Source organism: Phaethon aethereus, assembly GCF_964289735.1.
Source record: "Phaethon aethereus genome assembly, chromosome: 2".
Lineage (NCBI taxonomy): Eukaryota > Metazoa > Chordata > Aves > Phaethontiformes > Phaethontidae > Phaethon > Phaethon aethereus.
This window is the reverse complement of record NC_138582.1, coordinates 106187475-106214888: the sequence shown is the minus strand read 5'-3', so window position 1 is coordinate 106214888 and position 27414 is coordinate 106187475. Positions and strand designations below refer to the sequence as shown.

The following is a 27414-nucleotide window of genomic DNA, read 5'->3' as shown; positions in this document are numbered from 1 at the left end:
CATTTTAATGCAACTACCAAGTATTGTTACGCTCAAATTCAGTATTCTCTAGAGTGATTAAAAAGAGATTTAAAAATGTGGGGAAACAAAAACAAATTCTACAGATTATTAGGAGAGGGGAAACATAATAACGATTACAATTCATGCAGTTCTGTCACTGCTGAAATAAAATATTCCTCCTTGAAGATGTTCAAGACAAGACCTGAACAGATCTGGTAGATAATTATACTAGAAACATTTAATGCTGCCATGATACTTGTAAAATTATCACTTTTTAGTTTCTATAAAATACAATTTTTTCCTAACACATTATCTGTTGTTTTCAGTCAAGACTCACACACCAATAGACAATGACCTCCCTCAACAAACAAATCAAAAGCAGGTTTTGGTACATTGCTAACATCATGATGTACTAAGTAGTTGGGGTTGTCTGTTTGTTTAATCCAGCATATATGATACTATTCTACAGGAATCCTCATAGAAAAGAGGAGAAAATTCATGTTTCTGCCATGGACAAAAACTTTATAAAAACATAATACAATTAAAATACAAAATATATATACTACATGTCAGATCAGTTAGTAGTGGCATTTGAGGTTTCTGGAGACTGAAGAAATTCATAAGGATCGTGAACCATGTCTTGCTGTTCTCCAACACTCAGATGAGAGGGGCTTCCTACAGAGTATGGAAAAAAAAAAATCAAAACATTTAAAAATACAGAAAAATAATGGAGAGATATTTATATATATAAACAGCATGGTTATTTAACATGTTGCTTTCAGACTTTTAAAGCAAGACAGACATTTAAATTATATTTAAACGGGATTTTGAAAAAGAAATTACAGGATTCTTCATTAATATAGATCCTTTCTGAAAAACTGGTCATTATTCGATCACTGAGTTGAAAAATTAGACAAAATGTAATTAAGTATCATGCAACCAACACCACCTACTTTCTCAGAAATGGCACTGAATTGCTAAGTGGTATGTTACCCTATCATCCTGTCTTATCAACTATTTTACAGTTGACAATGGAAGGCTATTGTAGAATACCACCTGTTACTTGCTGCATACATCTATGCCGAAGTAAAATAAACATTATAGTCTCTCTAGTATTTCTATGAGCATAAAATGCAAGTGCATATAGGGATTTACCAGTCATTATCAGTTTATTTCACAATTATTTCAGTATCGTGCCTAATCAGAAAATAAGTAACTACAATTAGTGTCCTTAATTCCACAGGTCAAAAGTATGTCATCTTAGTTGCCTTTGCCATGTATATTTAAAATATTAAAACATGATCCTGCAGTCTGTTTTATCAGAGTAGTTTCATGCAAATATTTATGTAAATTAAAATGTAAGTTTTAACCAGTTTCAATTAGAGCAGAAGTACTGCAGCTTCTGCGACACAGGTAACTTTACCAAGATGATGTTGGTCTCTTTCAGAGGTATTGGAGAGGGAACTCAAATTGGATGATGGCCGGGATCCCACTCTGTCAGCCTGAGCTTCATGAAGGTCCTGCAGCAGCTTAGTTGTTTCATCCAGATGTAAATGGTTATCGTCATGATCAAGCTCCTTCTTCACTTTCCCTAAAGGCCACCAGTTACCAACCAAACCCCGTAATTAGCACATGCAGACTACCATGTAGCTATAAAAAAAATCTAAAATAAACACAAGTGTTGTCTATTACACAAATGACCTCAATCTTGCATTCTCCATTGCACTTCTAAAAGGCAACAGCTGCAGATCTGTTTTCAGTTTCAAGAAATACATGTTGAAATGCATTTGGCAATATTGGATAGACAGAGGAGAGCATCATGGGCAATGGCTGAAACTGAACTGACTCCCAGTTATTTAAACAGCAATAAGAACTTAATTTGTATTCCTCATCTGTTAAGCTCCAGACATGAAATAATGCATTTAGTTTGCAGCAAAGGAGAGGAAGTCAGTAGAAAGATTACTTAAATATTGAATTTAAAATAGTTATAATAGAACATGTAATTTATGGAGGTGAAGAAATCCCCATCACAGAGGTTTTAAGAACACTATCTTCTCCAGCTACACTGATTTTATAGTAAGCCAAATGAAATTGTGAAATTGGAAAGAAGTGAAAGTATGTGCCAACACGGGCTGTTCTTTCATCTGAAGACTTAAAAAAAAAAAATTTCCCTCAACTTTAAACAGGAGAATAAACTCTTTTCCCTTCTCTTTGGGCTGTCTTTGATGCAGACCTTGCTAACTTCACAAGAGTTATGACTAAGAAACAATGCCATAAACTCTTTCTAGAAGGTAAGTAATCTGAAAGTATGATTCTTTACAGAAAGATCAAAGAGGAAAAATACAAGCAGCTTTCAGTGGAGCAAGAAATTAATACTAAGATAGGTGTCTAAACATTATCTATAAAACAAATTTAATTTTTTACTGAACTGCAATAAAGTTAGTATGTGACAATAATCAGAGTTTACAATTGCTTTTCAAAGAATACTGCACCTATGGGAGAAATCTGTAGATTTTTTTTTTTTAATTTAAGCTTTCAATTACCTTGGTTATGTTTTATAATAGATAGTGTGGCATCTTTCAGATTCTGAATTAACAGTATCTTAAAGCATAAGCAGTATTTTTTTTTTTGTGATATTTTTGAAGACATTTGACCAGCTCAGCAGCCTGCAGAAATGGGAACATTACTTCTTGTAGTGTTTAAAGAAGGATACCTGTCAAAAACACGTATTTGAAACAACATCCCAATATTTTTATACAACTGCCTTATTTGAAGCTTAAGCCCTTCCAACACCTGAAGTTTCTTCTGATTTTTGTTTTGGGACATTCCAAGTGGTGATATGATTGAGCTTTGCATACTTACCTACCGCCCAAGTTATTTCAAAAGACAGCATATGAAGCAGTAACATTTCTGAGCCAAAGCTTCACGCTGATTCTTAAAACTTATGTTACTAAGAACACATAAAAAACAAGCAAAGCTATCAAAATTGTGAGGTACAAATGCTTCAGTTTCTTCAGTGGTACAGGAAAAGTTAGCTTGGCCAGTACATACATGTCTCAAAGGAAAAACAGACCAAGGTTTAATTTATCTTGTACCAGTCCCAGACTTTTACCTATGTCAAATGTAGACTTATTACTACTTTTAAAACACTTTTTTATTCTTAGCAAATCCAGCTGTTATTCTGCCTAAACAGTGCAACTAAACCAAAATTGATGGCTTGTATATTGAATTACTTACCTAATGAACTTAACATTGAAATATCAAGAGATACATCTGAATATGATTTCATAGAGAGAAAGTCCAAGTCGGAAGTGTTACTGTCTCCAGCAGATTCTCCAACCTATTAAAATACAAGAAACAGAAAGACTAGCAATAGTGACAAGCTGTCATAGTTACTTTTTAATGTTTAAGGTAAACACATGAATCAACAGTCTCAAAAGTGTGTGCCACAACAGTTTAGACTGGAGCATCCATAACCATCTTGGCTAACCTGCAATTCACAGGCAGCTCAAACAAGGTTCCAGGACACACCAGTCATATGAATGGCAAGAGATCTGCAGGGCAGTCTAAATATCTTTCATCTCATCATCCAGGACTGCTGAAACCAACATTACTGAATCCTCTGGGACTCAGTTACATGCTCAACTCATCCCTGTCCCATGGCAGAACCCTGGTGGGGGGAAGCATTATCAGTATCCCCCACCATGAACCACTCCCCAGATCCCCTTTTCCCTCACCTTCTCAATGCAACACTGGATTTATTGAAACATTTAGGATGTGACTAAAAACCAGTAAGGTGTGCCTCCCTATAGACAGTATCAGCTGGAGCTGGTCTCTCATGCATTTTTTCTATACATTTGGATAATGAAAATACAGCCTGCACTACAATTTCATTTTTTTCCATACCTGTTGCAATACTGCTATGTAATGGCAAAAAGTAGGAGATTAAAGTAAAAGTTGTTAAGCTTCAGAACACATTCTAACAGAATTCTCTGAGGTTACCTAATCGAGGAGGAGGAATAAGACATGCAGGTAAATACACAATCAGGTATTATCTTTTAGAGATACAAAAATGAAGCCTAGCACTTTCATGAATTAACCGGTCACCTTCCAGAGAAATACAAACCTTTCCACAAAACCTAAGGAATATTTAAAAATATAAATTTTATTAGTTGCTATAATGTAATTTATGTAATTTTATGCAAATTCCCATGGAATATAGTGCATATCTTCTGTTTCCACAAATAATAAAACTTGTACCATTTAAAGAAAGATTTGATTGGTAGCTGTAGAAGCATAAGATATGCATTATTTACCTCTACTTTCTAACAGACATTTTCAACGGATGCAGTAAAATTGGTAAATATTACTGTTTTTTTCAACTTTTACAGCAGGTGGAACCGCAAATATTCATCAGCAGATTGCAGATCAAGTATCTTTTGGATTCCTAAGTGGTCTTTCTGCCTCTGAGATTTAGTTATGCATTCTGAATTAAATAAGAAAATACTGAACAAAAGGACAAAGCCACTAACTAAAATAGACTGTGTCAGAGAATTTATTGTAAGCACCGAAAGCTTATTCTAGATACTGTAATTTTAATCTTCTACCTCAGAGCATGCACATCCTCGCACTGAAACAAAATTAAGGTCTCCATAGTCCTTCCCCGCCCCAAACCATTTTACCATAATCTGTTTGGAAGAATCCGGACAGGTATTACGCAACTTGTGTTCTTCTTTTATGAGAACTGGCAGAACCTAAAGAATCATATCATACTTTAGATCTTAGCATTTCATAGCTTATACTTATGTTTCCTAAGAATAATCTTAGTTTGTGGAATTTACTGGTTTACCATGATCAGATTCTAGGCCACCACAGAACACTATCATGTTTTGTGGTATTTGCATAGAACCTTTACAAAAAATAAAGACTAGCTCTTCTCTAATGAGTGATCATATACATTAATGTAAACAATTTCTAACTAATAAGGACAGCCTCTTTAGAAGTAACCTAACAGCCTCTTCTCTATCCTATATTCCACTTATCAAAATTTTCTGTATTATTATACAGAACAGATACATATTAAATAAAATAAAGAATTTGAATGTTGGAAGCCCATAGATCATCACTTTCTCTACTTTAAATGCCAAGACACTTTTTCCAGTAAAAAAACCAAACGAACAGACTTGAGTATCAGAATAACTTACTTTAACTTCATCCAGTGGTTTTACTGGGATGTTTCGCCTCTGGAAAGGAAGGATACTAACCATTACTTTCAATCAACATAAGAGAAAGAACTCTCTCTTGTACAATTTCAAATATATTCAAACTTTACACACAAAATGAGACTAGAGACAGCTAACTTTGTAATTGAATTACAGATATGTGACAAAGTAACAAGTTCCTGTTTTGACATATTTTACTATTACACATTTTAACTAATCTTTGAGACTCCTTACACTATTTCTTCTGCCCATGAACTTTATATTCAAGTGCAGTATCTTAGTCATTACTTCAGTAACTTCTGATTCCAAATCATTTAAGGTTGCATTTTCAGAGATATTCATTCTTACTCAAATGTAGAAACACAAAATAATCAAGCATAAAACACCATGGCACATCATCACTGAAACACATTTAATTACACAAAATCTGTACATATCCACATGTGTCACAACTGAACAGCATTTCTAAGCAGAAATAGCCATTGACCGTTTGAAAGGTATTCAGAAATTCTAATTTTGGAACAATATTCATAGAACCAGGTGGCAAAAAGGGAAAGGAACATGTTATAGTTTAACGTTAAGTTCAATATGTTTGTATATGCACATTTCTAGATGTAGAAGAATATTCAAAATATTGTTTTTGAAATTTTGACTTTTTTTTTTAACTAATCCTTTACATTTTTTCCTGTTCCACAGACAAATTTTTTTACAGCGGGGACTGGAAAAAATTACCCAGAAAATTCTTAAGGACCCTCTGTATTTTTCATTCTATTGTCTCCTTTTCCCCAAACATCACGCACCCTATTCGACTTCAAATTCTGCAGAGATTTAGTATAATCTCATTTCCACCATGTCAGGAAGGCTGAATACCTTCTATCCACCCTGCTGCCTCCCTTTCTTTATTTTTGAATCATTCAGAATGTCCTAATTTTAAACAGCAGGCAATTATTGCAAACTAAGAGTGGTCGTCAGACTGAAAATAACATGAAACAAGATTCTGCAGCTCCCGGTAGACTATTTTGTCTTAGGAATGCAAACATTCCCACCAGAATTATACACGCTTCTGAGAAAAATCTCTTCTCCAGTCTTAGTATGAACCTCCTAGGCAAAGTGCTTTTGGAAATAATTTAAAAGTTTTTCCCTCAGACGTACTAAATGAATTTAAAAGTTACCACTGTTGGGTAATAAGATACCTGTACAATGGTATTAATCTATTCTCCAACATTATTTCAATGTCCCAAATAATTAATCCTCCCACAAGGAATAGATTTTGCATTTAAATTAAGAAGAAAAAAAAATCCTTAACAAAAGCACTGCAATATAACTCAGAAGCAGATACATAAGTCATGACACTGAGTGACAGGGCTGCCCAAACACCATTCAGTTGGTTGGTCCCTTCTTCCCCCTGCTTTGTTGCACCCCCTTGCCTCTTCCTTTCTGCAGTCACATAGTGAACCACACTGGAGAATTGATCTAGCTGGAGAAAAGGAAAAGATTACTTCTCTGCTAATTCAGTTTCTAATTTGGTTCACCGCATGGTTGCATGAACAGCTAAGCCTGTACTGCTTAAACTGACAGTGGAAAAAAAGGCATCTTATACAACATTAAAAACCAGAAAGAGGTCCATTTTTGTTTTCATGAACTTCTGACATCTCTGTGCATCAAGGACACACCTGCTTTAGCTGATAAATAGTTTTGGAATGATCTCCACTAGTGATCTGGTCCAGAAGATCATCTACTATTTTCTTGCTGTAATTTCCAGCATCCTTCACAAATTCTTGTAAGCTAGTAAAAATGGAGACAGAAGCATTACAAAAAATGTTTACTTTCGTAAAAAAGATTTCACCTTATATGGTTTTCCCCAACTACACTGCATTACATTCTCCTTGTTCTTTTACTCTTTTATGCTTCTTTAGAAAAGCAATTAAGGCCTTCAAGATAGGGGTTTTTTTTCTTTTTTTTTTTTTTTTTTTAATGGAAGGAACATATGTGCAAACTTGTTTTTCACAACTACCAGCAAATTCCACTTGAACTATCATTGGTAGTGGGTTAAAAAAAACACAAAGAAAAGAAAGAAGCTTGTGATTAATTCTTTCCCTCCAAGACCAACAATTTAAATAAAAGTGGCATTTTCCTTTTCAAGTAGTTTTAACTATTTTGAAACTCCTTGAAAAATATCACTGTTTTAAAATCACTAGAATCTATTACTGGCATATCTAAAACTACTTACTGCTGGGTTTAAAGCAAAATGCTAAATCTTTAGTAACCTATAATATCCTGTGGTCAAAGACCCTAGTTACAAGACCCGTAACAGCCTTGCAATAATAGGGTAACTTAAAAGTGCAAATGGAAAAAAACCCACCTAAAGCCAGCAAAAAACGAACAAAAAAAACCCCAAACAAACAAACAAAAAAAACCCCCAAGAGAAAAAAAACAAACACACAAACCAAAACCAAACAAACCATCAAACAGGATGAAAGCTTGCTTCAAATATCAGGATTTGGAGGCTCCTAGTTGACATTTAGTCCAAAGCACTTTTCATAAAATTGCTATGGGAAGTTAGGCCTCCAAAAAAGGAAGCACCCTACCTTAAGGCACACTGTATCCCAGTTTCATCACCATATGCTGAGTACAGGAGTTCCATTTCATCTGATTTCAAATCATGAAATATAGAGTTGTTTTGCATGGAGGGTGCTGTACTAGCACTTGTAAGAAAAGTTACTGGACAGGTAGAAGAAAGAGATGACAAATGATTAACACAAGTGTAAAAGATCATTCTTCAAAAAAAGGTTTTGTTTTCTGAAACAGATACAGGAAGTGTAGTGTGTTTTTTCCTCCAACTGAAATCAAGAGCAGTATCTCAAGGACACTTCCAGACTCTAGAATCAGTGCAACAATTTTAACAATATAAATGAACATACTACTGGAAAATAAAGAACTAAGTTAAGCACCCCACTCTCACAAAAAAAGATTTATCCCCCCACCTCCTTTTATATTTCTAATTTTTGCATGTGTCTACTTCATTGCTGTTTGCCAGTCCATTTCTGGAAAGCAGATTAGAAACTATTAAAAATGTCAATACTAGTAGAAAAAAAAAAAAACACAGTTTGTGAAATCCTTGTCATATGATACAATGTAAATGTAAACTGCAAATGACCAAAAGGTTTTTTTGTCAACTCTAAGCGCAGTTGCTCAGGAAAAATTATTTCCTCCAGAGAAAATGGGAGTACTGTTACTGGAAAGCTTCTAGTGTGGCCATAACACTGAGGCAAAACATTAATCCATCAACTCCTAATTAAGTTATGTTTAACAAGCAAAAAGTCAATTTAATTAAGCAGCATTCTGCTGTAAATGGAATTATATATTATAGAAATAACCAAGTGAACTTTCATTTGGAGACAGCTATAATATGGAATTATTTTACATCAAGAAATTGCTCAAACATTCAATTAACACAAAGTTAAAACATGTTATTTGACATTTACCTTTATTTCTTCGTTCATCTTTAAATCCCAGTGTAGTGAAGCCAGGTAATAATTTGCTTGACAGTGAACTCAGATCCACTGGGTGAGTTTCTTCCTCTAGTAATTTGATTTAAAAGACGATAATTTTTAAAAAAGCATTTTATGTTTAAGATTTACTTATGGTGAATATTTAGATTTTGCTATTTTAGAAAGTTGCAATTACCATAAAGGCTAAATGGCTTTTAATCTGTACATTTTTATTAAGGATAGGTAGTGTTTAATTCAGGGTCTCCATTTAAACTTCAGATACATGTTGTAAATATGTTTCTGTCTCTTACTCATAAAACGTATGGCTTAGTTATTTCACTTTTAAAGTATACAGCAGCATCTGAAATTCTTTTACTAGCCAATTCAAACATTCAAGATCCAGGTATTATGCAGTGATAAAAGCAATTTCTTATGCTGACTAAGTTTGTCTATGGAAACCCAGACACCACGTAAAGAACATTGTTAAGATAATTACCATTATGGCTATAGCAATATTTCTTTCTTTTACAGTTCTGAGAACTGCTTAATTAAAAGAGCTCAAATAATTTGGAAAATGCTTTTAAACTCAAAAAAATCCCAATAACATTTAGGACACTTCCAGTTATTTTAAATCTCTCTGACTGCTACAGAATCTAATGGTAATTATGCTCAATTACTGAACAACACAAAGCAAGTTTATGCCTAGAACCTTACTAGGGAAAAAAACCAAAGCAAAAACCTACAACAAAAATTCAGATTATACTATTAACTTGTAAATTCACTATAAATAGTATTAAGTATACAAACAATCAAAAAAGATTCTGGAGCACAGAAACATCAGGAAACAGTACAGTACTTTACAGCACACAGTGAAAGCTTGCTCTGGTGCTGTTACCATCATTGTCTAAATTTTCAGTGGCATGATTTCAGAGGTATTAAATCACTTTTTTTTTTTTTCCCCCAGAAATAGGTAAGGGCATGATGTCAGCCAAAACGCTCAATTTCATTCCAGAAAAATTTACTACCAAATGAAAAGGAATTTAGTCAGTAAAAGAGTTACAGGCTTGTATCTCCCAATCAAAAAAATAAACAGAAATGCAACTAGTCAAAAGGGTTCATGCATTCATCAATGCAACAACAGGTAAACTGTGAGTGAATTCCAATCTCAAAAGGTGCAGAGAAGGAAGTGCTAAATCAATATGAAATACAGCAACATAAAGACTATGACATTTCATTCATTACAAACATTCAAAACTTCTGCATTTTAAGCTCAAAACTAAAACAAGTGGAAAGCATAAGACAATATAAATGATGTAGTAATAATAGTAGTAACACAAACAAAAACCCACAGAGAAGATCAAGGAACTAAACAAAACAATTAAATGAAACCTAATTAATGTAAAACTGAAATTTAGCTGATAATTTAAATTAGGAAATAAAAAAAGTAAAAGATTATTTTATATTTGCATCTGTGCATTGCACATTTACATAGGATTACAGCACTTTCATTCACATTTTGTCTATTAGATTTTAATAGCACAGGGTACTTGGAGCAAAAGTCCATCTTCCAAGTTCTATATAAAGTTGTAGCAATGTATAAGTGCTTATAAATAGATATTATTTTACCTTCTTACTGTTAATATCAGTAAAACAGAGCATCTGAGGAGTGAAAATTTGAAAGGCAAAAGAGAAACATCTTATATTGGAGATACTCAATACAGCTGTTGGGGGAAATGGTTTTGGGAATTTTTCTATTTTTTTTTTTAAACTCATCTATCCTACACAGGATCTATATGCACAGTTAAGACTTCAGAATCTGCTGGAACATTCTACAGTAGAAATGTTTTCTTGGAAGATTATGTCATTTACCTTCTGCTTCTGGATCAGATGAATTTACCACACTAAATAATAAAGTTCCATCCCCATTTTTTTTCAGATAACCAATCTGTAAATAGAACCACAAAGATATAGAAGCAATCATTCAGAACAGTCCAAACTCAAAGGAAGAGTTGCTTGCTCTACACAGAAAACTATAAAAAGCATTTGTAGCTGTATTCAGATCCTGTACTCTAGTATTCCTTTTTAATACTGAGAAACTTGGGTCACAACTATTTATCAGTCAGCAAAGGCTTCAGAACAGAAGACTTAGGAGGAAAAGTTTGTACGTCATATATACAATTCCTTATTTATCTTCCTAAATCAGTTCTACAGTTTGCACCCAAGACAAAAACAATTCCATTATAATTAGTCAGGCTTTCTAACTGCCAAGCCTAGAACACACTTTCTTTTTAGAAGCAGAACTGTAACTCCTAACCAGAATCTGCCTCATTGTTTATTTCCAAATCTACACTAACAACTTGCATTCATCTTACCCACAACTTTCTCTAATTAGAAGTACTTTCATGAAAATACTATCAAATTCTTAAAGAGGAAGGAGCGCTGTGACAGACCTACCAGAGCACACAAACACAACGCTAAAAAGACATCCAGAGATGTGAAAGACAATAGAATACACTTGGGTCTGTGAAGATAGAGACAGAACTGATAAAAGAAACTAAGCTGATGTCAGCAACTGATTACACATGAATCATGCAAAAAAGACTGTAACTTCAGAAAATGAAGACTATGTTCTCACTAATGAAATATTACTAAACACTTCCAAGTAAACTGAACAAAAAAATTTGGTTTTTTTTCCCCCCTCTCTTAAAAATATTAAAACTCTCTCCATACATTAAGTCCAAAACTAATGTTTGCATATAAGAAAAACAGAGGTGACAAATGCTGGAAAGAGAATCAACAGGAACAATACCTCATAGTGATGGTGAAAGTTAACAATAGCAGAACTCTAAGCATGTGTCAGTGTTACCTAGATTCAGTGGGATCTGCAGTGGGTTGTCTAGCTAATTAACAGCCTAGACAATTAAGAGCTGCACACCTGGAACATCTCTTTCTTGAACACTGCAAAACTGACTGCATCAGCATGGAAGGCCTTTTCAGTAAAGCTACCAATTAGCAGAAGATTGGTATTGCTTTAAATGGTTTTTAAAAAGCCAATCTTACTTTGGAGGTTTCAAATAGCCCTCAAACCTAGCAAGTCTTCCAATTATCTAAAGAAACAGAAATATACTGAAGCTAAACCTTCTCGCAACTGTTCGAGGCTTTACCTCCTCAGCCAGTTGAGCCTAAGGTGACTGAATAACAAGGGCCATTGTCCAAGAAATAGACATTTAAGTTTGAAGACACAATTGCTACCACTAATGCTTCAAAGCAAATGTTTCTTCTGCAACAGTTGTTAAAAAAATAGGTGGAAAATGCAGGATGTAGCAACATCCTGATTCTATTTTTGATTGCAGTGGTCACCAGAGTTATGTGACACAATGAGAAATGAAGACAAAGTACAATGGTTGTAATAAGACTCCATATGATTCAAAGGAAACAGAGTAAACGTATCTCAACATAAACCTGTAGAGAATGTCAGTAGGATTCACTCCAACCTCAGCATGAAATAATGAAGGAATCCACCATTATCACATAGCTAAGAAGAACACAGCCCATAAACAGATTGTGCTGAGAAAACTGCACTAACAGCATTACTGAGCTTTTCCTTTGAACTCTTGGAACAGTACAAAAACCAAAAACATGGACAGTATCAGAATCATGTTCAAGATGATCAAACCTGTGGCTAGCACTGTCCAAAATTCCAACATGGACAAACTACAGCTATCTTCTCCTAGTCACTGAAGGATGTTTGTATTTTGTACTTACATAAGAATGTGCTACAGATGACAGCTACTTCTTGTAGGTACAAAACTAAAGGAGGTTCTGGACTTTTCATTGAAAACAGTAATTTAAGACTTTAACAATTCCTGAATTCCTTAGGTTGGCGGGGAGGAATCCTAATAACCCTTCAACTTATGCCAAAGTTTGCTTTTTCTGAGTTTGCAACAATAGGAAGAGCATGATGCTATTTTAATCACTTTAAGTGATAGGGGTTGCAATTAAGGAAGCCAGATTCAAGACTGAGTAACATTCCACTGTTTTCTGCAAGTGAATTTCTAAAGACGTTCAACACAATACAACTCGAGATCTATTTAAGAGACCCTCAGTGGGCTTCAGTGGGAAGTAAATGATACACAATAGTGATATTGGTATTCCACACAGACCATACATCCTAGATGTTACAGTCTCAGAAAATGTAATACTAAAGCCCATTTCCCAAGATGAAACAAAGCATTTGATAATCAGACAAAAACTGGAATTGTGAACTTTGTTGAGCAACCTTGCTGTTGGGTAGATATCGATTGATCCTATCCCGAGCTTCATCTGCTGCATGTTCCACTAGTGCCAGGACATGTTCTTCAGCAGTGCTATCTGTCAGGCTGCACGCATTTCCCTCAGGTTCAAATATGCAACTAAGAAAGAGAAGAGGAGTAGCTGTAGAAATTAAAAGCTAAAATAAAACAAAGGGCTGAATTCTGGGTTTGCTAAATAGAACAATCAGTCCCACTCCTCTCCCAGTGTCAGTCTACTTCAGCATTTAAATGGAATTATAATCATATTACGAAACTGAAGTTTTGCAGCAGAAGCTGAGAACTACCAAACTACTGAACTTCAAAAATTTAACTGTTTCTATACCTTGATGAAAATAAAGGAAGTAGTATAAAACAGATATTGGGAGTAAAATTGCATTAATACAGGGTGAATGTTGTATGCGTCCTTAGTCTCCCACATGCAAGAATATGTTATTTTCACAAATTTCAAATAGAAAGATACAGAAATTACGTGATGAGGGAATGGAGACTGTGTAACTCTAATCTGAGGAAAAAAAAACCCCAACAGGCTGCATTTATGAGGATTATGTCATTTAGTTGCTTGTAGAGGTAGGACACTGCTCCCAGTCTAACAGGAAGTCCTTTAATTCCTATGTTTGTTAACATTGTCAATTATTATTCCTAATCAATATCAATGACACCATTCCTTCTCATTGAAATTACATAATTTAAAATTTATCTTTCTGTAGGTCCTTTTTGCATTAAAGCACCAAAACAATAAAAACATAACAAATAGCATAACCTAAGATGGAAAAGGACGTATCTTAGCTATTATAGTAGTATTATAAGGGGAAGTGTGAAGATATCATAGGATAGGACAGTCCTCATTATATTATATATTTAAAATAAACTTTGTACATCAAAATCTTTCAGGGCATTATATGGACATTAGACACTAGGGCCAAACACCTTAGGTACTGGGTAGAGCATCTCCTCACACCAAATCCATTTCTCTCTCCTGGGGTATCTTCTTCCATTTGCTTAGCTAAGAATTTCTCTCTGTATAGAGATTCAGATCCGATACACAAGAAAGTTTTGCTATTAAAGACAATAAAAAGATCACAGGATCATACTATTATGAGACAAATGTGTTATACGATTTTCGTTTCATTGAAACTTTAAGAAAGGGTGTACACAGCAGGAAACTCCTCAACAATGAAGCACTTTCTATCACACTTTACAGAATACTTAAATGGATAAGAAATTTGAGAGAATGTTCAGAAGGTTGCAACATCCTGGACAAAATTTTCAAAAACTACTTAGGTATTAGGATGTCCGAGTGATCAAGTCACTTTTTAAACAAACTACAGTATAGAGGTCTAAACTGCTTTAACACTTTGTAAACACTGACTTCAGCTCTTTCGCTGTTTTTTACTATGAAATATGAAGGCAAAAATATCTGCTATTAGGTTCAATTCTCCCTCCAAAGCTCTTATTGTACATAAAAAAGAATAATATCTATCCGACTGATGCCAAAATACAAGTGTTTAAAAGGTCAAGTTAATTAGAAAAACCAAATTAATTCCAACTACTAAAGTTACATAAACACTGAAAAGAACAGGAAAGTAAATTAATACCACAACTGACTGCAAGGAAACTGGTATCAGGATAAAATTAAATGTCAGTTAATTTTAACTATCTGAACTGTATGTTAAGGTAGATATTAAAGACAGAGCAGTAATATATTGCTTGTCAGTCTCAATTTCTTGCTCTGTTACATATCTGTACTTGAAGATGAGCACACAAAAAGTGGCAAAGTACAGTTACTCCTGTAATGGAGTTTATGTAAGAATTAATCAGAAGAGAAAACCTATTATTTTGGGCACCATACAAACCAAATCATCGTATTTAGAAAAAAAACAACAAACAAAAACCAAGCCACCTCCCCCCACAATGAAGCCTTGTTTACAGAAACGTACTTTCAGTTAATTCCTATACATAACCCATTAAACAAAGAACAAAATATACTTTGATAATTCTTCATGGTACAGCAACAGATATGCTTCTGTGTGCTGACATTAGAATAGTTCCACACAAAAAAATTACTCAGTTTAAGATTATTTTTGAAGATACATGTTGCAGTCTCCTATTTCCACAAAACAACATTAAAACACTACTTCTTCCATCAGACTTTAAGCAGGATTACAAAAATACTTGAAGTGTAACAAAAAACAAGTGGCTGATTAGAACTCTAAAGTTCACTTTTAACTAAAATGACAGTGCAGGAACTTGAAATAACAACTTACATTTCACTTTTTTTACTTTGGATGTTCAAGGAAGAAGCCTGCAGAACATATCTAAGTGATCAGATTATTGTAACACATTACTAGTAATGCTCTGTTTTATTTTCATAAAATTCCAGTTGATATAATGCTCTACAATTTAAATACAACATCTATCCTAGGATGTCTATGTAAGAACACTGAACAACATCATTTGCTTATAAATCACAGTTTCTGCTAAAAATCTCCTCATAAAATAGAAAATAACCCCTTTAATTTGACTAAAAGTGGATTTTAGCTACAAAAACATGACTCTGTGACCCTGGTGTGCCTATTAGCTAGAAGACAGCTACTGCACTGGCGATATTTTTTACAAAGCTCAGTAAGATTTCACTGGGAAGATGTTATCATCTGCACCAAAAAAAAAATCTCCTGTACCTCTATATCCTGCCAGAAAAGACTAAAGTTAAATACAATCATTTACTGATCTGGGGCCACTTTGTGCTCCCAGAAAGATCCTGTTAGATTTTGATATAGTACATCATTTTAGAAAAAAAAAAAAAAAAAAAAGGACAAAAATGCAAGTTATTTGTGACTATGTTAAAAATGAAAGAACATTTCAACCCATCATGAGAAGAAGCTACTCATTATTTAATATAAAGGACAAAAATATCTACATATACACTAACTGTAAGTGTTTAAAAGAATATGCAGTCATTCCTTGAATTGCTTGTTTCAACTTGGGAATCAATGGGTTATTAAGCTAGTTCTATAAATAAACAAAGAACTAAAAAACAATAAAATCGCCAATTTTTAGCCTATGGACGACAAGGAGAAAGGCTGAAAGGAGATTTTTTCCTGGATTCTTTGGTGCTGTCTAATATTATAAAAGCTGCAACAAACCAGTAAGCATGCCCATTAAAACCTTTACCTAATAACTTCTTTATTTTGCTTTTTGGATTTCTTGGTAGTCTCTGCTTGTACAGGAACAACTTCAGGGACAGGTTCCTCAACTGCTGTGTCTTCATCACCCAAAAGAGCTGCCTGCTGAGAAAAATCCATGTCCTGCATAAACGACATGCTGCGCTTCAAAGCTAACAGCCGTTCCTAGAATCAGAAAGGACAGAGCGGCAGGGACTTAACCTTTCCCTCATAGCCAAGATGCTATGATAATGGGATGGGATGGGAATGGCCATGGCCTTATTTTGTTCTTAATGTCTCGTTTCCAATGGCGATGCAACATGATTTGGTCATGGTAGCATGGCATCAGAATTTCTGCAGCCCAACTATCAAGAGAGAAACAAACAAACAAACAAAACTGCATATGCAAAGACAACTGCCTGTTTTACACAAAACTTACCATAACTGCCACACACGCGCACACACATGCACACACAGAGCAGCTCACCAAAATAACTTTGTTTTACAAGCCAACAACTGTATTTGAGTAAAAAGCATGTTGCACGCGCACATCTGAAACCCCTGAAACCTCCCCTACACCCACCACCTTTAAAAAAGAAAAAAAAGAAATAAAAAAAAGAAATAAAACTTAAATTAATATCTTGTTTACAAAGTTTCAGTCAGAAGTGGTATTTTACAGTTGGGTTTTATATACGTGCATCTTAATTGCTGCCACTGAGGCCAATGGAAAAAGCTCCTACAGACTTCAGTGGTGCAGATAAGGTTGAGGAAATAAGGGTGTGGTTATAACAAGAATGCTGTCAAGCCCTTAAATATAGCAGCACTAACTGGCTGCTAACTGCTATAATTAATCACAGATGGACAAAATAACATTTACTATTGTTATTAATTATGATCCCTTTAAGTATGATTAAAAAAAAACCCCGAAGAGTTTCTGCTTTTTGTTTTTAATAGGTCTCTTACTTTGCTCATCATCTTAAAGCCTGTGTGCAGTATCTTCTTGGCTAGCTTGTAGTAAACAGTATCTGGTCTGTTGTAAGTCATTGCATTATCACACATCAGTTTAAAATCTGCCTGTAAAATACAAAACAAAAGAACTGTTAACATTTCAAACTCCTTTGTTAAATTACTGGGAAGTATCATTCCATCATGGCAGCTCTGCAAAGAGCACAATAATATTTTAGCAGCAGGCTCGTGGCGTAAACACAAGCCAAAAGGTAACACAGAACTGCAAGGGTTTGAGCTCCTTTTGCTTCTTCAAGATGCTCAGGTTTTTTTGCAATTGACGTCTTGGTTATTAAAAAAACCTTTTTCCCTGAATGCCGAATGTAACATTTCCTCCGTATGCAAATGGATTAAAAAAAACAAAACAGAGAAATTAACAGGACTGAGGCACCAAGGTAAGTACTTCTTGATGTTTTTCTCACCTTCTAAATCAGAACAGACTTGAGAAACACAATAACATCAGAAAGATAGTGTCTTACATGTAATTTTAATTCTAGTAATTTGACCACTTCTTCAGTCACTTGCACTAAAACAAAAACAAAAAAAGAAAACTTCAAAGCGTAAGAAACAGCATTCTAGATGCTCACCACATGCAACAAAAGAACAAAACAGCCAAGCCTGATTTTGTCTTCTCCTTTGAATTTATCTGTCATACATAATTTCAAGTAATTTTTACTGATGGAAGTTCCCAAAACAAAGGTGCAACACATTCCACTGTAAACAGAACCAAAAAAATTTGTTGCAGATTGCAAAAGCTTTTTCTAGGGTGCCTTTTTTCCAGTCACATGCTACCAATCTGTAGACTAAAGCATAGAAAGCATTATTAGAAGCTCAATGAAACACTGAATTAAAAAGACATTATTATATGCCTCTGAAAACATGTGAAGTTGGCAAATCCATAACCAAGAATCATGCAGTAGGCACTTCACAAATTGGATCCTAACAAATTAAACTGCTGCCTGATTTAAGAATATTTTTTTCTCTCTTAATAACTTTTTAATATTTAAACAATGATTGTTCAAGCAATTAGGTTCCACTTATTCCATAGGCACAAATGCAAATGTTTTTTGTGCTTGAGTTCACTATATTTTATGACAACTTGATTATGTGCAAAAGTGTATGCAAACAGAATAGTATGCTTTTGAAAAGTTAACCCACTGAGTTTACAGACCAGATTTCCTGAGAGAAACATTTTTGAAGGTTACTATTGCAGTTGGACATAGAAGTCTTTGTAAAGACTTTCTCTGGCACCCAGTGTCTACAAAAAAATAACCTTGTCCTACTGCAATCCTGATTAGATTCTGTAAAAAAAAAAAAACCCCACAAAAAAACCCAACAAAAAAAACCCCACCACAAAACCAAAAACAAAAAAACATTGCTTTATTTCCTGTTTCCGTACAGGGATGTCAGATCAGTGCTCTCCTAATCATTTAGAAGTTGTTGTCAAGTCCATACTAAGCAAGTAGGTGAACAGTTACAATTGGTAGTCTGTGACTTTCTATGGCATTTAAACCATCTGCCTTCGCTTAATGAGACCATCACAAAAATGGAAATTGAGAAGGTGACATGGAGGATCAAACTATGAGCCAAGAAGCAGATAAAGAAACACATGTGAGCTATACATCAAGTGCTGCAGAAAAGACAGAGAAGAGCCTTTGGCTGCCCAACTTTGAAGTAGACTCTTTTTTTGGCAGCAAAACTGATGAGTTTTCTGCAGCAATTTCCCCTCTTTTAAATGCAGCAAATGGTTCTTGCTGATTCTACTCTTGGATTACTTACTGGCTTCTGACTACCCTCAGCTAGTTATAATAGGTATATCAGAAATTAAAGACAAACCCTTGAGGAGGCCTTGTTTTAGAGGTTAAAAACCTATCAACTTCATTTCTGTATTACACAGAATTACAAAGGCATAAGGGTAATTAGGTATACTCATATATCTAGAAAGGGAGTCCAACATCTTTGTCACTGTAAGATGGACAGACTTCTAGCAACTATTTACTGTTCCTTAAGAGTATAAGTAGAAACCAAGTCCTTCAGAATAAGAAGAACCTGGCAGTCCAGACAATACTGCAATTATCTCTTTTTTTTTTTAGGTTGTTATCCCACCAGTTTCAATACTGCAACCTTGCCTGTAACTAAATCTCTACACTATTGCAACCTTGCTTGTAACTAAATCTCTACCCTTTTGAGAAATAAAGCATACGTAACAAAACAAAATAATCTTTGTCAAAGCACCTATGGAAAATATAAGCCATTCTTTGTTCACCTTGCTGGACCTTTCAAAAGAAGAAATCAACCCTGAGAAGCAAGCCAATGCTCTCTGCCAAGTCTATTGTTATATCAACACCACTCTAGAAAACAATAATACTGAAGGCAGCTAATAGAACTTCAGGAATTAGGTAAAGAAAACTCCTTTCCTTCCAGGAGCTGACAATACCATGAAAACATTTCTTACTGCACTGTCTGTAAAACCACAATGCATCCAATAAAGTATTACAGCAATAGGAATACACAAAATAGCTAAGACAAGTTGCCAATAAACTTGCCAAGTAAGTTTCTGCCAAAAGACCACTCCAAACAAAGTCATATGGAAAACGGGATAACTAAAGATAAAAAATATGTAGTTATCATTGAATATTGAATCTTATACAAAACGCTTCAGTATAGCCACAGTTTTCTTGCAGACATGTCAAAATTACCTTTTAAACAACCTAACCAGGTCTAGATTTTAAAAAAAAAAAAAAAAAAATGCGCTCCAGGTTCTTCAACCACTTAAGTCTTTGTGATAGTCTTACTCATGTTTATGTCTAGCAGCATGAATTCCATAGACCTTTAGAGCACGTTCTTGGTTTCCACAGTAATTTGTAGTAGATTGTAGACAAATACAGAGCTTCCACAATGAAAAACAAAGTAAGAAACCTATTCTAATACACAGAATATACGAAAGTGCTCAGTTCTGAAAAAACTCACATTAAAATAACTAATGTAAGAAAGGCTTCTACAGTTAAAAAGAATCTTAAGGTTCTTACTAAAGAGTTCCGAAATAACTAAATCTCTATCAATTCACCTTGAATTCAGTGACCGATTTGTATTCATTTGCTGCAATTTTTTCCTTCATCGTACCAAAATCCATGGGGTGCTTTATTATCATGGAATATCCAGGAGCGATGGCATCCGTGACTGGAAAAGCAAAAAACCCATGAGGATCTTTCCTAAAAACAAAAACAATACATTTAGATTTGTATCAGCAAACAAAATGATCATTGGTTTTATACCGTATTAATGGTAATAAAAGAATAGTACTACTTAAAAAGAAAAAAACACTAAAAGCAGTCTCATAAAACAGAGGCATTATTTCCTGGTACAGGAGAGAATTTTGATTACACATATGTGGACTTTCTGAAACAGATTCAGCCAGTTCTTTAATTACTTAATTATTTCTTGTATGCTTCCTGTGTCTGTATTTATACTCCAAATGGGTTTTTTGGCTTCACTGAGTAATAGCCTCTTCAGTTCTTCTTGTTCATGAGGTCCTCTAAAAATGACTACAGAGTTTAATATTTTTGATTGAGTTCAAAATTCAGCTTATTGCTATGTAATAAAAAAAGGAAAATGAAGTATTTTCTTTGTTGATTTTGTTGGTGGTTTTTTAAAAACAAACAACGATGAGGTACAGGGTTAACATCTTATACAAAATGAAATAAAAAGCCTCTCCAAATTAAGAGTGTTATCAAGTAAGCAGGTATAAACTTGTTTTGGTATCTGACAGAGGACACATAACAAAACAAAATTTCATGAGAACAGTTCAAGCTTTTAAACTATTACAATTCATAACTGTTTTTTAATTCCTAAACTAAGTAATTAATACTTAATAAATTTAGAATGATGACGCATCCTCTGCCCAAAACACTTCCCTGCCAAAAGCTAGAATTGCATAGCTGATAATAATTTTCCTCAACTGATGTTTAAAACTAGGTCTGACATGGTTGCAAAGGTTACCAAACATATTACAGCCAGTCTTTAGGAATTATTTTCAAACAGAAAACCAGGATAAGAAGTTGTAAAGTAACACATATAAATATGCATTAGACACTGTCAACACAGTGACAGTGCAGATACAATACACTTAATACCTTTGAAGCTGGCGAAGGAAGTGTTCTAGTAATTGCTGGATCGGCGTGCTCTCATTTTCAGCTGCAGTTTGGAACAGAAACATGGGTAAGTGCAATGAAAGAGAATATAGGTATATTTATTTATTTAAAAATATAAATACCAGACAGAAAATCTTAACTACAAGTACAGCTTGTACTGATGTGAAGGTCAGTGAGACATGGATTTCAAAGCAGAAGCACGTAAGATTTCTAAGCATACAGTAACTACTGCTTCTCCTTTACTATTTACTGAGTTTTAAGCACATTGAAAACTAGTAGACATTAAATCAGATGTAATGCTAAGTCCAGTAGTTGTAATAAAATGTATTAATATGGTGAAAGTAAGGCATTATGTATTTTTACAGGAAAAGGAAAGTTAAACTTGATTGCTCCAATACTGCAATTGGGAAATCCGCATTCTTCCATGCTATCCGTGCAATTTTAAGGGTTTCTTTACCGTAACACCCATGCAATTAGCTTCTCTGAATCTTTTCAGTCAAAGAGAGTGACAAACAGATGCAGATTTGCTGGCAAGAGAGATACTGATTATAATTTTACTTCCTGTACAGATTAAGCAATAAACACTACACGTTAATTACCTGTTCCATGCACATACTTCAGAGACTGGCTTTAATGTGAAGTTTGAAAAACTAAAGCAGCATGCTGAAATCTAGAATTAAAATTCCAACTCTTTATCATGATAATGGAGAGACATTTCCCTTCTTAACCAGAACAGGTAAAGCAGTTGATATGCTTTTGAACAACATTTTCTAAGCAGATGAAAATAGAAGCCGTGTCACTATAGAGATCATTTTTCAGCTTGTCAATTTCTCGAGCCTCCAGACTACCCAGAGACATAAAGCTTTGACCAGAAAATTTCAGTTACCCCTACTAGGTCACCTTGACAGTTGATGGACACCATTCCTCAAATTAATATGCAATCAAAGTTCAGCCTGTAAAATACTGTCCAAGCATTTACTATTTCTTTTAGCAGGTAGAAGATTCAGTCATTTCTCTGCCTTCTGGAAATCATAAATTATTTTTTTAGTGCATTCTGACATAAAGGTTCTTGCCACAGCCCTCAGTCACTTAAACTTTTTTTATACATGAGAACTATTACTTACATTTAGGACTAGGACAGTCAAATAGTCCAACTATACAAGTGGACAAATTCACTCATATTTAAGAGATTTAACAACAGCTGATGAAGTTGTTTACCAAAGCTTACCAAAGTTCAAAAAGCCCTAGTGCAGGGTCCTGCACCTGGGTCAGGGCAACCCCCAGTATCAGTACAGGCTGGAGGATGAAGGAATCGAGAGCAGCTAATCATGAAGAGCTGGCCATGAGGCAGCAATGTGCACTCACAGCCCAGAAGGCCAACCACAACCTGTGCTGCATCAAAAGAAGTGTGGCCAGCAGGTTGAGAGAGGTGATTCTGCTCCTCTACTCCACCCTGGTGAGACCCCACCTGGAGTCCTGCATCCAGCTCTGGAGCCCTCAGCACAGGAAAGACATGGCCCTGTTGGAGGGGGTCCAGAGGAGGCCACAGAAATGATTCAAGGGATGGAACACCTCTGCTATGAGGACAGACTGAGAGAGTTGGGGTTGTTCAGCCTTGAGTAGAGAAGGCTCCAAGGAGACCTTATTGCAGCCTTCCAGTACTTAAGGGGCACCCATAAGAAAGATGGGGACAAACTTTTTAGCAGGGCCTGTTGTGATAAGACACAGGGTAATGGTTTTAAACTAAAAGAAGTTAGATTTAGACTAGATATAAAGAAGACATTTTTGACAGTGAGGGTGGTGAAACACTGGCACAGATTGCCCAGAGAGGTGGTAGATGCCCCGTCCCTGGAAACATTCCAGGTTAGGCTGGATGGGGCTCTGAGCAACTCAATCTAGTTGAAGATGTCCTTGCTCATTGCAGGGGGGTTGGACTAGATGACCTTTAATGGTCCCTTCCAGCCCAAACTATTCTATGATTCTATGATAATTAGAAAAATCCTCAATAAAAAACCTGATTATGTTAACGGGCAGACTCACAATATTACTAACTTTTGCTACTAAGTTCCATTTCCAGGCATATGTTTACTGGGATCACGATGTATTTGAAAATTCTTCTAAGTAAAGTTTCCACCAGATAATGTTGAGTTTTAATGTAGCAATGGCAACAGGTAGAGAAAGTATGGCAAATTCTGAAGGCATTAAACATGCAGAAGTTACCACGTGCAACTGGTAAGTATTTTGGCTGGTGATGAGAATTAAAGATTGGTAAATGAAAACTGGAGGGACTATTGTCTTTAGAGACACCCCATCGCAACTTACTGCCATACTGTTGATGAAAATAGAGATAATAAAATTAAAATTCCACATAGGTTATAAAAAAAGACTATAACAACAGCTAAGCAGTCTCTGCAAGACTTTTTTCCCTTAAACTAAGCAAAACTTAGTTTCAGACATTCTGACCACTGTCCTGTAAATGCTGAGGAAATGCTAGGGAGAAAGAATTAGGGGAACACTATGTGCAATAATACTTTTATACAAGCTTTATTCTGCCAAGTAACAGGACCCAGAGACAGATGTCCTTGGCAAGTTCAGTCACATGAAAACAAACTTAGTAAAACCTAGAAGCAGCAAGAGGAATACTGGCTTTTCAGACAGCAGAAAGGTCTGCATGTTGGAAAAAATAAAGTCTCTAGATTTCAGCAAATCCTCATCGAAATTTTACATTTTGGTACCTTTGATGAAGGTGTTGTGTATGCTTTTAAAAACACTCAACATGATTTAATTTTTCACACTGCTCACCTGGCTGAGTTCTGCATGCTCTGACAGGGCGATCTGGAGGAGGTTCAACCTCCACTTTTTTCCCAGGATCAAAGTCATCAGCTTCTCCCTCAGTGTCACACTGTTCTTTCTCCCTTTTCCTCTTTTTCTCTTCCTAGCACAGCAGAAAAGAGACAGATTTTCAAAGAACATACTTGCCATGTGCAATCTCACATACCAAAACATGAGACAGTGATTTTTTGTTTGAAATTCTCGTTCTGTATCTAAGCCATATATAGTTTAAACAATAGCACATACATTTTCACTCACTTTTTCAATTTTCTTCTCTAAAACTAATAATGTTCACCTTTTGCTTCTTTGTATTTAAATGTACTATTGTTCTATCATTAGTTACTGTACTTTTACTGAAAAGAATGCTAAACTCTGAAGCTATTTATATGTAAAATTGCATGACAATAAGCCACACCAGAGAGTAAAGGAAGTTAATTTACTATTCAGTAAAGATCAGTCTGTAGCCCTGCTTTGATCGATGTGTTTTTGTTGTTTGGTGCATTAAACAGGAATCAATAAAGTACGTGATAATTTAGGAAGCCTACCAAAGAACCAGCAGAAATGCTCTGTAACAGTGGTGGCAATTAATGATCTCTTCCTGCGTTTCAAAGCAAAGTCATGTTTAAGCCATTTCCAGAATCTTACAGTCATTCATGTTTGCACAGAAAAGCATACTTTCATTAACCTTGTTTAGACTACAGTTTTGTTACTTATCTATCTGTTAGCTTCTTTTGCATGCACTAATAACAAAGTTCTGAGAAAAAAAAAAATCCAAACACTTCCCCCAATTTAGCAAAGGCAAAACAAATAATTTGATCTGATGCTGCAAGAGCTTGTATTAAAGACAGTTGTTTTGCTACATTTCAGTCCTAGCCATACTCTTAACGGAGACGTTTGAAAATGTTTGTAGAAAGAAAATTTTCCACTATCTGCCCTATATTCAAGAGCTTGTGAGTGATCCTACAAGATACAATGCTTTCAAGTAAATCAACTCGAAATGACAGATGTTAGCCACACACATACAAAGCAGCAGCCAAAAACTGTCATATGAGAACAGTAAAACTACATGACAGAAAAGAATTAAAAAAGCATAGAAGTCAGAAAATCATTAGTACATAAAAGAAATACTATTAAAATGAAATTGTACAGGTAATTGCACCGTCAACGCCTTCTTGCTGATTTCAATCTAATTCCTAAAAGTTCTGCACAGACAACTAAGGTGACCACACCATCTGCTACTAACAAAGCCACAAAGCCTAGCATGCAGGTTACTCTTAAACAAGAGCCAACAAGGCTGTGGTACCACAGTACTCAACAAATCAGATTTCAGAAAGCTGTTTTGAGTAAACATATAAATCTCAATGTCCAATAACATGGTATATCACAGAAACACAAATGCATTCTAGAGTTATTTGAAAAGCTGAAAATACCCTCCTCAAAGGGTAGCAAAACATGGGTTTGACCTGGTTGAAATACAAACCATCCAACTTAAAAAATGAAGTATATGTACCTACAAACAAAGCAAACAGATAAGAAAAACGAGCAGTTACAAGAAACAAGCTTTTTGTTCAAAAAAATCATCACAGAGATATCTTTTTTAAATGGGAGAAATACACCAACACACACACAGGGGTTTTCTATATTTGTGAAGTGCTGTCTCCAAACAATAAGCTTCTTTCAACAGTGATTAAAAAAAAAAACAAAACAACAAACGTTCTGGTACTCTGCACCAGATTTTTAGATCTGATAAGCAAGCACAAAAAAGGCTGATATGTCTGAATTCTGAAAACCACAGCTTACCTTTCTCTTTCGTCTTTCCTCATCATCTAGATGCTTTTCTTTTTCCTTTTCAGACTTTTTTTTCTTTTTTTTCTTCTTTTCTTTATGTCGTTCTCGCTCATGATCTGATCTGTCATCATAGTAACTGGAATCATGCCCTGACCCAGAAAGTTCAGTCACTTCACTTCCTCCAACCTTAAGTACGAGCTTTAAAGGCTTTTCCAGAGGCTTATCCACATAATCTAAATTTAAAAAGTAAAAAATTTCATAAATGTACATGAAGGTGACAGCAAACAGCAATTACTGATACTTCGTCTAGAAAGGCTCTTTACAAGAATTCGCTGCAGGCTGAAAATATATGCAATACATTTGAAGAGAAAAAACATAGTGAAGACTGACAAAGCCAACCGAAGAAACAGTTGTTCAGCATATTTTACGTCATGATTTTCCACAAACCTGTAATATGTAAGGAACTAACTCCTTGGCTTTCCCTGAAAACATCACAAGATCTTTATCAAACTAAAGCGAAACCAAGTATCGCTCAAGCAGGGCAGTAACCGGAACCCATCAGTAACTGCCCTGCGAAGCACGGAGACGCTCGGTCTCACCTCCCCGCACCCCCGGCGCCCCAGCCCTCGCTCCGCGTTCCCCGTGCCCCGCCCGAGCCGCCTTCCCGGGGCTGCGGCAACCTCCCACCTCTCTCAGGCCACCCCCCCGCCACTCGGGAGCCCCGCAACGCGCCGCTTCTCTTCGTTTCCCCTCCTGCTCCCGCCCCACAACGGGGTGCCGGCGGCCTGGCCCCGGGGCGCTCGCCCGAAAGGGTAGGCGCATCCCCGGGTACAAAGGCGGGTCCCCCCGCTCTGTACCGCCCCAGTTCTTACCGCTGTACGCGGTGGCGGAGGCCGAGCGCCATTCCGCCTTCTCTGCTTTGTGTTTCTTGTGCTTCTTCCCCATAGCAGAGCCGGCCGCAACAGCCGCGGCCTCCCCTCGGCCCCTCCCGGAAGCGCTCGGGGCGTAAGGAGTCCTTCCGCCTGCCGCGGAGGAAGATCCAGGTCAGGGCGGGAGGAGTGGTCCTGTGCTCGCCAGCCCGCCTTTTACAAAAGGGTGGTAGCGGCGTCCTGGGGTGTCAGGTTCTTCTCGCGTTCGAGCGAGGTCCTTTCGGCTCCCTGTGGCGGCGGAGCCCTCGCAGCACTGAGGGGCGCCGAGGGGACAGAGGAGCTGCCTGGTCCTTCCGCTCCCCGAGGCGGACCTGTGTCCCCCGATCGCAGCACGCCGTTCTCGGGGCCGCGTCTGGCGTGAGGTGATTTCCCGTTCCCTGCCGGGGAGGCCCGCGGGGGCGGGGAGGAGCGGGCCGCCCGTGCGCGCGACTGCGTGTCCCGTGGCTGGCGTCGCCATCTCCCGAGGGGTTGGGGCGTGAAGTGCCGGTCTCGACAGCGGGCGGGCGGAGCGGGACGCGGCGT

The 27414-nt window shown here is 36.2% G+C and overlaps 1 protein-coding gene across 5 annotated transcripts; it reads right to left on the bottom strand.

Moving 5' to 3' along the window:
• Positions 1–350: 350 nt before the first annotated feature.
• On the bottom strand, positions 351–26947 carry BRD9 (bromodomain containing 9). 5 transcript variants are annotated; one of them, XM_082014551.1, is made up of 16 exons: positions 26836–26947; positions 25976–26196; positions 24137–24278; positions 21326–21386; positions 20260–20404; positions 17151–17261; positions 16198–16373; positions 12993–13125; positions 10583–10658; positions 8708–8803; positions 7811–7943; positions 6896–7007; positions 5205–5243; positions 3238–3340; positions 1424–1591; positions 351–675 (listed from the first exon to the last, which is right to left on the bottom strand). In XM_082014551.1, the coding sequence occupies exons 1-16, from the start codon at positions 26906–26908 to the stop codon at positions 575–577; spliced, it is 1890 nt and encodes a 629-aa protein (XP_081870677.1). In that variant the 5' UTR covers positions 26909–26947; the 3' UTR covers positions 351–574. The 5 variants fall into 5 exon arrangements, with proteins under 5 accessions (XP_081870677.1, XP_081870680.1, XP_081870676.1 ...); XM_082014554.1 differs by having other exon boundaries at positions 16198–16313; XM_082014550.1 differs by having other exon boundaries at positions 24146–24278.
• Between the last annotated feature and the right edge of the window lie 467 nt (positions 26948–27414).

What these genes read in the sequence shown, in the direction of transcription:
- BRD9 (XM_082014551.1), bottom strand. Translation starts at nt 26,908, where the DNA reads ATGGGGAAGAAGCACAAGAAACACAAAGCAGAGAAGGCGGAATGGCGC. An exon ending in GCTTTAAGATGATGAGCAAA is followed by an intron (nt 16,374 to 17,150) that starts GTAAGAGACCTA and finishes TTCTGATTCTAG; the next exon opens with GAACGGCTGTTAGCTTTGAA. An exon ending in CAAAATAAAGAAGTTATTAG is followed by an intron (nt 13,126 to 16,197) that starts GTAAAGGTTTTA and finishes TCTCTTTCTTAG; the next exon opens with TTGCATATTTGAACCTGAGG.